At 41.1% G+C, this 13,576-nt stretch overlaps 1 protein-coding gene across 1 annotated transcript in view; it reads right to left on the reverse strand.

The window, feature by feature from the left end:
• LOC122540375 (probable glutamate receptor) overlaps positions 1 to 10,500 on the reverse strand; it is a 37,639-nt gene extending 27,139 nt beyond the window's left edge. Inside the window, exons 1-3 of the mRNA XM_043676015.1 lie at positions 10,356 to 10,500; positions 7,912 to 7,988; positions 2,680 to 2,711 (exon numbers count right to left, since the gene is read on the reverse strand). Coding sequence (XP_043531950.1) covers positions 2,680 to 2,711; positions 7,912 to 7,978 — 99 coding nt within the window. The 5' untranslated portion in view covers positions 7,979 to 7,988; positions 10,356 to 10,500. The remainder of the gene's footprint in view (positions 1 to 2,679; positions 2,712 to 7,911; positions 7,989 to 10,355) is intronic.
• Positions 10,501 to 13,576: the final 3,076 nt, after the last annotated feature.

Genomic DNA, 13,576 nt, shown 5'->3' on the forward strand with positions numbered 1-13,576 from the left:
GACTATCCCGAATCAGTCCTTGCCTTTCCAAATACATATACATCTTGTCCCTCAGGATTCCCTCCAGCAACTTGCCCACCACCGAGGTCAGGCTCACCGGTCTATAGTTCCCTGGCTTGTCCTTACCACCTTTCTTAAACAGTGGCACCACGTTAGCCAACCTCCAGTCTTCCGGCACCTCACTGTGACTATCGATGATACAAATATCTCAGCAAGAGGCCCAGCAATCACTTCTCTAGCCTCCCACAGAGTTCTAGGGTACACCTGATCAGGTCCTAGGGATTTATCCACCTTTATGCATTTCAAGACATCCAGCACTTTCTCCTCTGCAATATGGACAATTTTCAAGATGTCACCATCTATTTCCCTACATTCTATATCTTCCATGTCCTTTTCTATAGTAAATACTGATGCAAAATACTTGTTTAGTATCTCCCCCATTTTCTGCCGCTCCACACAAAGGCTGCCTTGCTGATCTTTGAGGGGCCCTATTTTCTCCCTAATTACCCTTTTGTCTTTAATGTATTTGTAAAAACCCTTTGGATTCTTTTTAACTATATTTGCCAAAGATATCTCATGTCCCCTTTTTGCCCTCCTGATTTCCCTCTTAAGTATACTCCTACTGCCTTTATACTCTTCTAAAGATTCACTTGATCTATCCTGTCTATACCTTACATATGCTTCCTTCTTTTTCTTAACCAAACCCTCAATTTCTTTAGTCATCCAGCATTCCCTATACCTACCAGCCTTCCCTTTCACCCTAACAGGAATATACTTTCTCTATTCCTGTTATCTCATTTCTGAAGGCTTCCCTTTATCCAGCCGTCCCTTTACCTGCGAATATCTGCCCCCAATCAGCTTTTGAAAGTTCTTGCCTAATACTGTCAAAATTGACCTTTCTCCAATTTAGAACTTGAACTTTTACATCTGGTCTATCCTTTTCTATCACTATTTTACAACTAATAGAATTATGGTTGCTCGCCCCAAAGTGTTCCCCCACTGACACCTCAGTCACCTGTCCTGCCTTATTTCCCAAGAGTAGGTTAAATTTTATACCTTCTGTAGTAGGTACATTCACAGATTGAATCAGAACATTTTCTTGTACACACTTAACAAATTCCTCTCCATCTAAACCCTTAACACCCAGTCTATGTTTGGAAAGTTAAAATCCCTTATCATAACCACCCTATTATTCATACAGATAACTGAGATCTCCTTACAAATTTGTTTCTCAATTTCCCTCTGACTATTAGGGGGTCTATAATACAATCCGAATAAGGTGATTATCCCTTTCTTATTTCTCAGTTCCAGCCTCAGCACAGCTGTAATGCTATCTCTTATCAAAAACACCACTCCCCCTCCTCTGCCTCCCTTTTTATCCTTCCTTTAGCATTTGTATCCTGGAACATTAAGCTGCCAGTCCTGCCCACCCCTGAGCCATGTTTCCGTAATTGCTATGATATCTCAGTCCCATGTTCCTAATCATGCCCTGAGGTCATCTGCCTTCCCTGTTAGGCCTCTTGCAATTAAATAAATGCAGTTTAATTTATCAGCCCTACCTTGTTCCCTGCTTTGTCCCTGCCTGCCCTGACTATTTGACTCACTTCTGTTCTCAACTGTACCAGTCTCAGATTGATCTTTTTCTTCACTATCTCCCTGGGTGCCACCCGCTCCACCTTACTAGTTTAAATCCTCCTGTGCAGCTCTCGCAAATCTCCCTGCCAGCATATTGATCCCCTTCCAATTTAGGTGCAATCTGTCCTTCCTGTACAGGTCACTTCTTCCCCAATAGTTAGGCAGAATAGGAAGACAATGTTTCCGTTAGTGGAGGGGTCACAAAGCAGGAGGCATAGATTTAAGGAAAGTGGTTGAAATCTAAGTGGGGAATTGAGGAGAATTTTATTCATTGAGAGTCTGGAACTCATTAGCTGAAAGAGTGGTTGAGGCAAAGCCTCTCATGGTATTTATGTTTTCACTGTGTTGTTATAGCCTCCAAAGCTATGTGCCAAAATGGAAAACAGAATTAGTATTAGTTGGATCTTAGTTGACCAATGCAGGCAAAAAGGACTGTATGGCTTCCTGCTGTGCTGTGAATCCTTCTGAGTTGATGAGAGTTGCTGCTGTTGTCCTTTTACACTTTTACCCTACAGTGATACATGCCATGTGCTCTCCAAACTTATCATCTTGCATTTCTCCACATTGAATTTCACATTTCTATCTATCTGCAAATCTGACTATGTGCTCCTGAGATCACTTACAGTTCAATCCCCAGTTAACTACATTTCATTTTATGAGTCATCTACAGTTATTGATAATATGCCAAGTCCAAGTCATTTATAAGTACTTACATAAATAGGGAATATATCTTCCTAGAGAAAGTGTTTATTTATGTAAAGAATGTATATAAGATAAGCTATTTGTACACAGAGAATACTTCTACAATGAGCATTATATAGTGGTAATAATTACATTGTAAATATTTATGAATATGGTGAATATTTATCTATATAGGAATATTTATATGTATCAGAAATATCTATAGGAAATAATTACATTAGAAAATTATATAGGCAGTATGTAGCAAATAACTCTATATATTCAAATCCGAATGATATTATCATGAATATTAAACATGTTATATCCCCACAGGCTATGTGTGTGTTGCAAGAATATTCTGACCTCTTGAAGGCTGTCCTGACTCTCCATAGCACCTGCGAACAGAAAAGGGACCCAAACTTAGACTGGCATCAAAGTGACAAAAATGCCCAAAGCATTATTTAAAATTTAAAATTGAAGTACCTAATTTGATAGACATAAAGCACAAAAAGCCATCATTTACCATCGTAGGCTGAAAATCAGGTCAAGCTGCAGTTCTATGAAAATCCATTGCTCTGTAATACCTCATCCCAGTTGCTTCTTTTCATTTATGTGGCTAAAGGCAGGCAATGCAAATTAACCAAAGGATTATAGGGACATAGCTATCAAGTTTAATCTCGAAGCTCACTAGCTGCCACTGAGGAGTGATGCAGTGTTGGGGTGAGAGGAGCAGCAGACATAGGGAACTGTGAGAAGGTTAGCTTTGAAACCTCCAGAGTTTACAATATATAAGACAGAGATTGTTGGGAAATAAACAGCGACATCTTGAAAAATGTTTATATTACAAAGGAGGAGGTGATGAACTTCTTAAAATGCGTAAAGGTGGATAAGTCCCCAGGACCTGATCAGGTGTACTCTAGAACTCTGTGGGAAGCTGGGGAAGTCATTGCTGGGCCCTTTGCTGAGATATTTGTATCATCGATGGTCACAGGCGAGGTGCTGGGAGACTGGAGGTTGGCTAACATGGTGCCACTATTTAAGAAAGGTGGTAAGGAAAAGCCAGGAAACTATAGACCGGTGAGCGTGTCATTGGTGATGGGCAAGTTGTTGGAGGGAATCCTAAGGGACAGGGTGCACATGTATTTGGAAAGGCAAGGACTGATTAGGGATAGTCAACATGGCTTTGTGTATGGGAAATCGTGTCTCACAAACTTGATTGAGTTTTTTTGAAGAAGTAACAAAGAGGACTGATGAGGGCAGAGTGGTGAATGTGATCAATATGGACTTCGGTAAGGCATTTGACCTCTTGGTAGACTGATTAGCAAGGTTAGATCACACGGAATACAGAGAGAATTAGCCATTTGGATACAGAACTGGCTCAAAGGTGGAAGACAGAGGGTGGTGGAGAGTTGCTTTTCAAACTAGAGGCCTGTAACCAGCGGTGTGTTGGTTTCAGCTTTTCATCATTTATATAAATGATTTGGATGTGAATATAGGAAATATGGTGAGTAAGTTTGCAGATGACATGAAAATTGGAGGGATAGCCAACAGCAAAGGTTACCTCAGAGTACAATGGAATCTTGATCACATGGGCCAGTGGGCTGAGGAGTGGCAGATCGAGCTTATTTAGATAAATGTGAGGTGCTGCATTTTGGAAAGGAAAATCAAAGCAGGACTTATATACTTAACGGTAATGTCTTGGGGAGTGTTGGGGTGACCTTTTAGTGCCGGTTCATAGTTTGTTGAAAGTGGAGTCCAGGTAGATAGGATAGTGAAGAAGGCATGTGGTATGCTTGCCTTTAATGATATGCACATTGAGTATAGGAGTTGGGAGGTCATGTTGCAGCTGTAAAGAACATTGAATAGGCCACTTCTGGAATACTGTGTGCAATTCTGGTCTCCCTGCTGTAGGAAGGATGTTGTGAAACTTGAAAGATTTATAAGGATTTTGCTAGATTTGACAGGTTTGAGTTCTAGGGAGAGGGTGAATAGGCTGGGGTTATTTTCCCTGGAGCGTTGGAGGCTGAGGGGTGACCTTATAGAGGTTTATAAAATCATGAGGGCTATAGATAGGGTAAATAGACAAGGTCTGTTCCCAAGGGTGGAGCAGTCCAAAACTAGAGGGTATAGATCTAAGGTGAGAGGGGAAAGATTTAAAAGGGATCTAAGGAGCAACTTTGTCTTGCAGAGAGTGGTGTGTATATGGACTGAGCTGCCAGAGGAAGTGGTACAACTGCAACATTTAAAAGGCATCTGGATGGGTATATGAATAGGAAGGGTTTAGAGAGATCTGGACCAAATGCTGGCAAATGGGTCTAGATTTATTTAGGATATCTGGTCAGCATGGATGAGTTGGATGGAAGGGTTTGTTTCTTTGCTGTATGTCTCAATGTTGGCACAGGTAGTAAAATATAGCAGGAGCACACAAGATTATTTTCTTCTTTGACTTCAACAGGCAGCGCTGGTTAACAACTTGCAGTTAATTTTTCTAATCTTGACCCTCTCGCTACTCCCACAACATAATTCACAGCTCAAGGGGCAGTGAGCTCAATTGTAGGGCTCTGTTGCTCTGCTAAGCTGAAATCAGTGCAGGCTGGGAATTAAATTTGTAACCTGTTGATCCTTATGACTGAGCAATCAGATTTGTTTTAATGGAAAACCAAAAGAAATGTCAGGTTCCAGTTGATAAAATCACAAGGTTGGTGGCTTTGAAACTTAGAGCACATAGGGGTGCATTTGGCCCATCATATCAAGATCAACCTTTGGAAAACATTATCCAAATAATCTGGAATAATCTTATTTATTTCTCCTTTTCATCCAGTTCCTTTTTGAAAGTTACAGTCGTATCTGCTTCCAACATGTTTTCAGGCAGTACATTTGTGATCATGACAACTCGCTGCATAAAAAAAAACATTTATCATGATCTCCCTACCTGGACCCTTTGTACATGCCCTTAAATCTGTGTACCTTGATTGCAAAAGAACATGTGGAATTGGTAAAAAAGACCCATTGGTACATCCAACTTGCCCCTACAGCCATGAGGCCTTATTCATTATGATGATCCCCACACCCACATAAAGCCATGTTAGTAGCCAAGTGATGGTAGATTAGCCTAATAATCTGGGCTGATGCTGTGTGAACACTGGGTTAAATCCATCATGGCAGCCAGTAGAATTTGAATTAAATGAATAAATCTTGAATTAAAGCTAGACTTTATAATGATTGCAATTAAACTGTTTTCATTGTTTGTAATATATATATCTGGTTCAGTAATGTCCTTGAGAAAAGGATATCAGTCAGCCTCATCCGGTTTGCATATGGACTCCAGACCTACAGCAATGTGGTTGACTATTGCATTGCCTAGTTAGCTACTCACTTGTATTATTCCCCAGGGCCTGGTGGTTTCTGGCTGAGATTGCAGACTACGTTGTGGCCATTTTTGCTGTTTTGTTAGATAAAAATGTTCAGTTTTACATTTCACCTCCCCCCCCCCCCCCCACCCCAATTTTCAACAGTTTCTTTTAATTTATTCTATGAAATTCCCCTACAAGATTTTCTATAATTCCATTTTGAACTGTAACTTCTGAGAATGTGCTAGAAAGGAAGATGCATCTCATTATTTTACATTAAAGAGGAATGTTCCCCATATACCGACAACTTTCACTGACCGAGGAATGTCCCTGAGCTCTCTACATCTTCTCCACTAGAAGGTGAATGAGGTACTATCAGCCCTGCGACTCTGTGGGAGGCTGGAAAACTTGTCCTAAACGCTTTCTTGTGTGTTTTTGTTTTGTTCGAGGAGTCCCCCGTGGCACTCTTCACACACTCTAGCTCTCCCTCTCTCGTTCTGTTCCTCTTCCACTTCTGAAGCCTTGACAATAAAACTGATAAAACGACCCAGAATAAACAAGAGAGGCCTTTCAGTCCATTCCAAAAAGGAAGCTTACAATTGAATGAAGAGCAGAGAGGAAGCCAACATGCTGGGACTCTGAAAATAATCATTTAAAAAAAAAAGACTTGTTTTAAATAAAGAATCCCAGCTCTCAATTGCTTCACCACTGCCTGACTCTGAATATGAGACCAGGATCTCACTGAGGCATCTATACTTTCATTAATTTCACTCAAAGAGATAGACTGAAAGATCAAGAGCGCCCGAGGGGGGTGTGATGGCTGCGTCTGGTTTGGTCACATAGAAAATGTAAGGTTGCCCAGTGACAAGAGCCCAAGCTCAGACTGATGATGAACGTGACAATTATTTAGTGGGATAAGCTGCAAGTGTAAGGTGAAAAAAAACAAAATGACTTTGCTACATGCTTTAAAACAAATTTTCCAACTTGCTCTTCCTCCTTTCCCAAAGGCACTAATTTTTCCTTTGAGAATGCCGCTTCAAGGGTTAATGATTGCCTGCTGATATGCTGTCAGCACCCTTTGCATGGGAAGCCTATTCTGCTCAGAAAGCATCACAGTTGAATGACTGAGAACAAGAAAATGCTGGAAATCACAGCAGGTCAGGTAGCATCCGGTTGGAGAGAGAGCAAGCTAATGTTTTGAGCCTAGATGACTCTTTATCATCACAGTTAAATAATCTCCAAACTTTGCATGACAGCCAATTTGCACACAAGGTCTGGAAAGATCAACAAAGTCCCAATCACTAGGCCCCTTATGCACAAAGAACAATTGAGGGCACCTTAAAGAAGGAACTTGCATTTATATTGTGCCTTTGGTAACTTCAAAGCATTCACAACCAATTGAGTATTTTTGAAGTGGTCTCTTTTGAGTTGTGAGAAATTTGGTCGTCAAATTGTACACAACAAGCTCCCACAGATAGCAAAGTGATAATGATCAGATATTCTGTTTTCAGTGATTATGTTTTGAGGATAGTGGTTGGTGACGCCGTCTTTGAGTCAGAATGCTGAGTTTTTGTGTTCTACACCAAAGACCTTGTGCATAAATCCCAGACAGTTCCTTTTGTGTAATGCTGATGGGGTGTTGCACTGTCAGAAGAACTGTCTCTCAGGTGAGAAGTAAAGCTGAGACCCTATCTGCCTTCGCAAGTTGATATTTAAAGATCTGAAAGCTCTATTTTGTGGAAATGTTGTGAACTTCTTTCTGCTGTTCTGACCAAACGTGGATTATCTGGTCATAATCTGATTATTTTTGGTGGGTTTGATGTTGCACTTTCATTATATCAATAGTGAGTACACTTCAGAAATATTTTATTCATGGTGTTCTGAGATTTTCAAAGGCATTGTAAAAATGCAAGTGCTTCTATTTCAAAGAATTTACCACTCTTTCATAAAATCCCTACAGGCCATTTGACCCATTGAGTCCACATAGACCTTCTGAAGAGCATCCCACCCAGACCCATCAGCCCCATTCCAAAATGCTTCCCATGCCTAACCTGCTCATCTTTGGACTATGGGAGGAAAACCCACACAGAATGTGCAAGTGCAACACAGACAGTTTCCCGAGGATGGAATTGACCCTGGATCTCTGGCATTGTGAGGCAGCAGTGCTAACCATTGCTGCCAGTTTATGAACTGAATTCGGCAGATTTGATTTCAGTTTGAAATTTGCAACATTTCACATTCATACCTGTCCGTGCGGTGGTCAAAGACAGCAGCACTGTCACAGACAGAAATAACTTCATACCGTTCTCCATCGTGATCAACCTGGAATGAGATAAATACAATGGGAAAAGATGCTCTGATCCAAGAGAGTAGAGCGAGCAGCTCTGTTTCAGGTGAAAAGTCCCTCCTGTTTACTTTCAGACTGACATGAAGAATTGGTGTAATTGACAAATGCTGTACCCACTGCCAATCATCATCGTTGAAAGCATCCAATTCATTCCCAAATTGTGGAGGAGAATTTCAAACCCTTCATGAGTAAAATAGGGTTTGATTTATAAATGTTTGGACAGTTCAGGCTCTGCGGTCATATCAACTGGGGAAGTCATTTCTGAAAATGACATAGGTTGTTCTGGATCGAGTTGCTCGATATAGATTCTCTGCCACAAGTACAGCAAGGTCTAGGATATAATGATGGAATTGTTACATCACTAGGCCAGGTACTCTGTGTCCTCATTTGTCAACACCCTTTAGGGAAAGAAATCTGCACTCTTTACCTAGAGTCATAGGATCTCCACAGTGCAGATACAGACCATTCAGCCCATTGAGTCTGCACCAACCCTCCGAACAGCATCCCACCCAGAGCCACAGCCCACCCTATATCCGTAACCCCACATTTACCATGGCTAATCTACTTAGCATGCACGTCTCTGGATGCTGTAGGGCAATTTAGCAAGGCCAATCCACCTAACCTGCACATCTTTGGACTGTGGGAGGAAATCTATAGGAGCAGGGTGTTCTCCTGGTATGTTTGAAATATTAATCCCTTGATAACTGTCACTAAAGCAAATGATCATAGAGACATAGAGTTATACAGCATGGAAAGTCCCTTCAGCATGGAAAGACCTATTCCTAGTTGCTACTATTTGGCCCATATCCCTCCAAACCCTAAAGATTCATAGAATCTTGCAGCATAGGAAGAGGCCAGGCCAGCCACCTGTCAAACATGTATTGACTCTTTGACAAATCTATCCCATTAATTCCATTCCTCTTTCAGGCAGTGAATTGATCCATGAAGAAATTTCTCTTCAACTCCCCCTGTGGAACCTTGCTATACTTAATTTGATTTCTGTATTTCTCTGTGTAACAATACGCAAGGCACATCATTGGCTGTGAAAAGCACTGGTATGCCCTGAGCTCTTGAAAGGCGATGTTTAAGTGCAAGTTCTTCCTTTACTGTGTTTATTGATCGCGCCCCCTCGTCCCAATTTCTGCTGCATCAAAGTGTTAGCAATATCAATTCCACTACTTCCCAATATCCAGAGTTTTGTAGCTTTGGGTGGATTTGTGATTTCAACTTTCTCAGACGTGAGCTCATCCCAGATCATGTGCTGATCTTCCTTTTTGAGAGGAAACCACTAATCCTAAGTTCAAATAGGAGCCAATTTTAACCAGACCCTCCAGCTGGGAAAATCATGGCACTGGGGGGGCATGTAAAACACACCCCTGTCCAGAATGAAAATTAAAACCGAGAGGATGTCAAAATCAGCACGGCACCTAATCGTGTAGTTAGGTTAGTTTTGCCCATGGTGATCATTTGCCTTTTCACCTCATTCCCTCCGAAACTGCGTTAGATACCATGTGTATTGTGTGGACCAAGAGTGGCAAGATGAGACTAAATGCTTCCACTTTGCAACATGTAACTTTGGATACATTATCCTGCTGCAATCCAGCACTATTAACTGCACTTATGATCTTGTGGTAAAGTAAATTAAGTCATCATAGTCCCAGAGGGCTCTTTAGAGAGACATGACTGGTGCTGGTTGAACTTGAGGGACACCATAACTCAGATAAGGAGAGAGATTGAGAAGGAAGGATTTTTATGTTAACATTAGCCAGTGTGGGGATTGAACCCGCACCGTTGGGGTCTGTATCACAAACCAGCCATCCAATCCTGAATTACACAGATCATATTAGAAAATTGCTGCTGCAGTTAATAAACGTGTGATTAAGAGCTTTAAAAACAGAAGAGAGCTGATGATCTCAATTATTTTGAGAGCTCTAGAGATCCAGATATTAATGCTTCAGAATGCAAGTTTGGAGCCAGAACCCCCCACTACAAAACTGGTTCACCAATTCTCAGTGAGAGCCGAGAAGCACTAAAGTAGAAGAGGGGAAATAGGCTTAGATTGTGGACTTTGGTCTCTTGCAATCCTCCTGTACTCCAGCATAATAATTAAAACCAGGAGAGAGGGAGAGAAATGGGAGGGGGAGAGGGGGAGAATCTCTTTATTATGTGAGCTAAACTTTAAAAAAGAAACAAAAATAATCCTGATCAGCTCCTATAGATCCCTCAAGATCATTAACAATAATTAGCAACAATAACTTACGATATGATGTCAAAAAGAAAGAACTGTAGAGTTCCTCATTTCAGTCAACACATTTCATACAAGCATCAGCACTGAGACTTACTTTCCACTCCTTTCTCTCTCGGTGTAGGCAGTTCAAGTTATGCTTAGTTAGGTTCAAGTCAGACAAAAATGAAGAGTGTTTGGAGCTGAGGGAGGGTGTAGAATGACTAGGAGGAGCCAGTTGAGGAAACCTTAGCAACTGAAAGGTTGTTGACATTTGGAGCCTTGAATACTAAATTCGTTTGAGAGCTGTTTGTAGATATTTAACCAAACTCTGGAAAGCTAAACTGACGAATACTATGTACCGAATTTTGTGTTTTCCCTTTTGCTAAGGCTAGTGCATGACCAGCCTGCTACATTCTCTGAGACAGAAACAAAGTAGATTGCAGTGATGAGTGTCTGTGCAATTACTACATGCATTCTCCCCTTGTCACTGAGCAGCAAGATTTATTGGAAAACGGAGGGACACTGACAACGTTAGAAGCTCAAGAAACACAAGAAATTCAAGCAAGTTAGGAGAGAATAGAACTACAGATGATTTCTTCTGAATGACTCACAAGTTCCCCATATGAATTTGGTTTATACAACATATTGAGGAGGAGATATCTATATATTATATGTGCCTGTATCCTGATGTTGGGTGGTAGTACTTTCACCTTTGTACCAAAATGTTGAGGGTTCAAATAAGCTTTACTTCAGAGATCTGAGCCCCTTATCTGGACTGTCAGTACTGTACAGAGCAGGTGCTTTACTGATGGAGATGTCACCTCTCAGACTGGTTGTTAATCTGAGTTTGTGTTGCCATGAGGCTTGCAGTTTGATTCTACTCTACACATCGGAGAGATAGCTAACCTTGTCTCTTCCAGTCATTTTGGCCTTTGATTGTTTCCCCTTTCCTGTGAGTGACTGCTGACTGACTCTGGTAAGTTTCAGCAAATTCTTTTGTTTGTATTTTTGTACATAATATGTACCTTTTAATAAGTATATCTCTCATCCCTTCCATCTTTCGTTCTTAGTCTCTTCCACACGACTTCCAATATCACTGTTACCTCATGCCATATATCAGTATCTCGTTATCATGTCCATTCTCATCATAAAACAAAACCAAGGCCTAATCTTCCCTTGCAGCTGCATGTGAAGATCCCATAAAGGCTATTGTGAAGAGGAGTAGGAAGTCCCCCTGCACCTTCCCAGCATGGTGACTGATGTCTATTGGCTCAACTACAAACACTGAACAGCAAATTCTCTCACTACTTTGAAGCTGCCATTTATTGTCCACCTCTAGTTGTCTCTGAGTAAATGCTGATGGCTTTCTTCTGGAACTGCTATAGTCCCTGTGGTTATTATGGCTATTATAGAATCATAGAATCCTTACAGAAGCAGGACACTTTGCCCATAGATTCTACTCTGACATCCGAAGAGCATTCCACCCAAACCCATCCTCCTACCAACGTAAACCTGCATTTCCCGTGGCTAAGCCACCCAGTCTGCGTATCTGAATGCATGATCAAAAATACAGATGCTGACAATAGACTTGGAACATTGCAGATGCTGGTAACCTTAAACAAAATCGGAAATTGTTGAAGAAACTCATCTGGTCTGGTGGCATCAGTGGAGATGGAAACAAAATTGACTTTTGGAATCTAATATGATTCTTCTTCAGAACTGAAGGGGGCTGGAAAGTGCTGGCATCTTGCTTTAGACAAGGGAGAAGGAGCCAGTGGAAGAGATGGTAACGATGCCCAGAGCAAAAGACAAAAGATGGGAAAGGAAAGATTGAGGTGAAAAATAGGTGTAAATGATAGGTGTGAAAAGGAGAAACTGGGTCTGCTCTGAAGACTGGAGGGTGTTTAAGCCCCTGTATATTTCAACACCTTGATGCAGATTTTTAATAACAGGAGGGCAATCTTCAGACAGGGACGGTGAGTTAGAGTTCCATCATGACTGGCATTCTTTTCATCAAATTATATTTTAAACCCAGCATTTGGTCTGGTAACAGACCCTTGCAATGATAACAGATCCTTGCAAAAAAAAGATTACTTTCATTGAGGACAATTTTGATTCTTACTCGCTCCTATGAAATTTCTTATATGTTTTTACAAGGTTATATGCACACTGTAATTGTAAGGAGTTATATATTGTAGTAATTTGGCTCTTGGGATAGAATGAGTGAGTCAGATGAATTTTGCTTTCAAAACAGCATGAGAAACGCAAAGTTATACTCAACTTTGCTTGAATCTTTGCAACCAGGAGCTAAATTGTTAATCAAGATCAGTTACTGCATGGATTTATCTGCGCTCTAATGGGCAAGAGCTGGATTTTTCAGCCAATTTGCTGTTCAAGTTACGTTTGGAGTGTTCAACTCAAACTGCAGGCAAAGTAATTTTGCTCGACATTGATTTATTTTCCTAATGCAAGAGAGGAAAGCAGAAACAGTGAACGTTCTTCGAAGTTAGATAACCCTTGCATCATAATGTTAAACCTCCCCCCCCTTTTGTCCCTCTTGTTCCCAGTGCAATTATCGCGTAGGAACAGGAGGTGCGTTTCACGGAGCCTGTGCCACCATTCAATTAAGATTATGAGAAAAGAGCCAAAGTGGGATTAAGGAGATTTTTTTTTAACTGTGAGTTGTTGTGATCTGGAATCCTCTTGAAAGGATTCTGTAAACAGAGAAAGTAGAAACTTTCTAAAGGGAATGGGATAAATACTTGAAAAGGAAACATTTGTAAAATTATGGACAAAGAGTAAGGGATTGGGACTAATCAGACACTCCTAACAAAATAAAACAGCTGAGGGCTGATGGGACTTTATCTGTGTTTTAAGATTTAGTGATTGATCAGCATCTCTCTCTAATTGCTGCACTTTAAAGGTGTCGGCTTTGTTCCTTAGAGGTTGTGCTCCTTTTATATTTCATCTGACTGATTCATTAACAAGACCCCAAAGTCTAAGGCTATTGGACTGGGGAAGTGTGGCCATTGTAGCCATAACTGGTCCTATCCCCGCTGAATGACCACATCCTTCCAGCAGCATCTTCAGGGCAACAAACAGGAGTGGGACTCTTGGTTGGTTTAGTCTACTGCGAGGTGACAGACAAGCTAGAGGTCAATTGTAAAACTTTAGTGAATGCAAAGGATTGTTTGGAAAGCACTACTGCACCAATGACCACTGTACCATGTCAATCCCAACATAAAGTAGGCAAGGGATGGTGAATATTGTATGTGTAGCCTTTCTAGTGTTGTCACATCCCAAGAGCAAATACACAAGCTGAGTGCAGCCAGTGGA

This window comes from Chiloscyllium plagiosum, chromosome 34 (genome assembly GCF_004010195.1).
Source record: "Chiloscyllium plagiosum isolate BGI_BamShark_2017 chromosome 34, ASM401019v2, whole genome shotgun sequence".
Classification (NCBI taxonomy): domain Eukaryota; kingdom Metazoa; phylum Chordata; class Chondrichthyes; order Orectolobiformes; family Hemiscylliidae; genus Chiloscyllium; species Chiloscyllium plagiosum.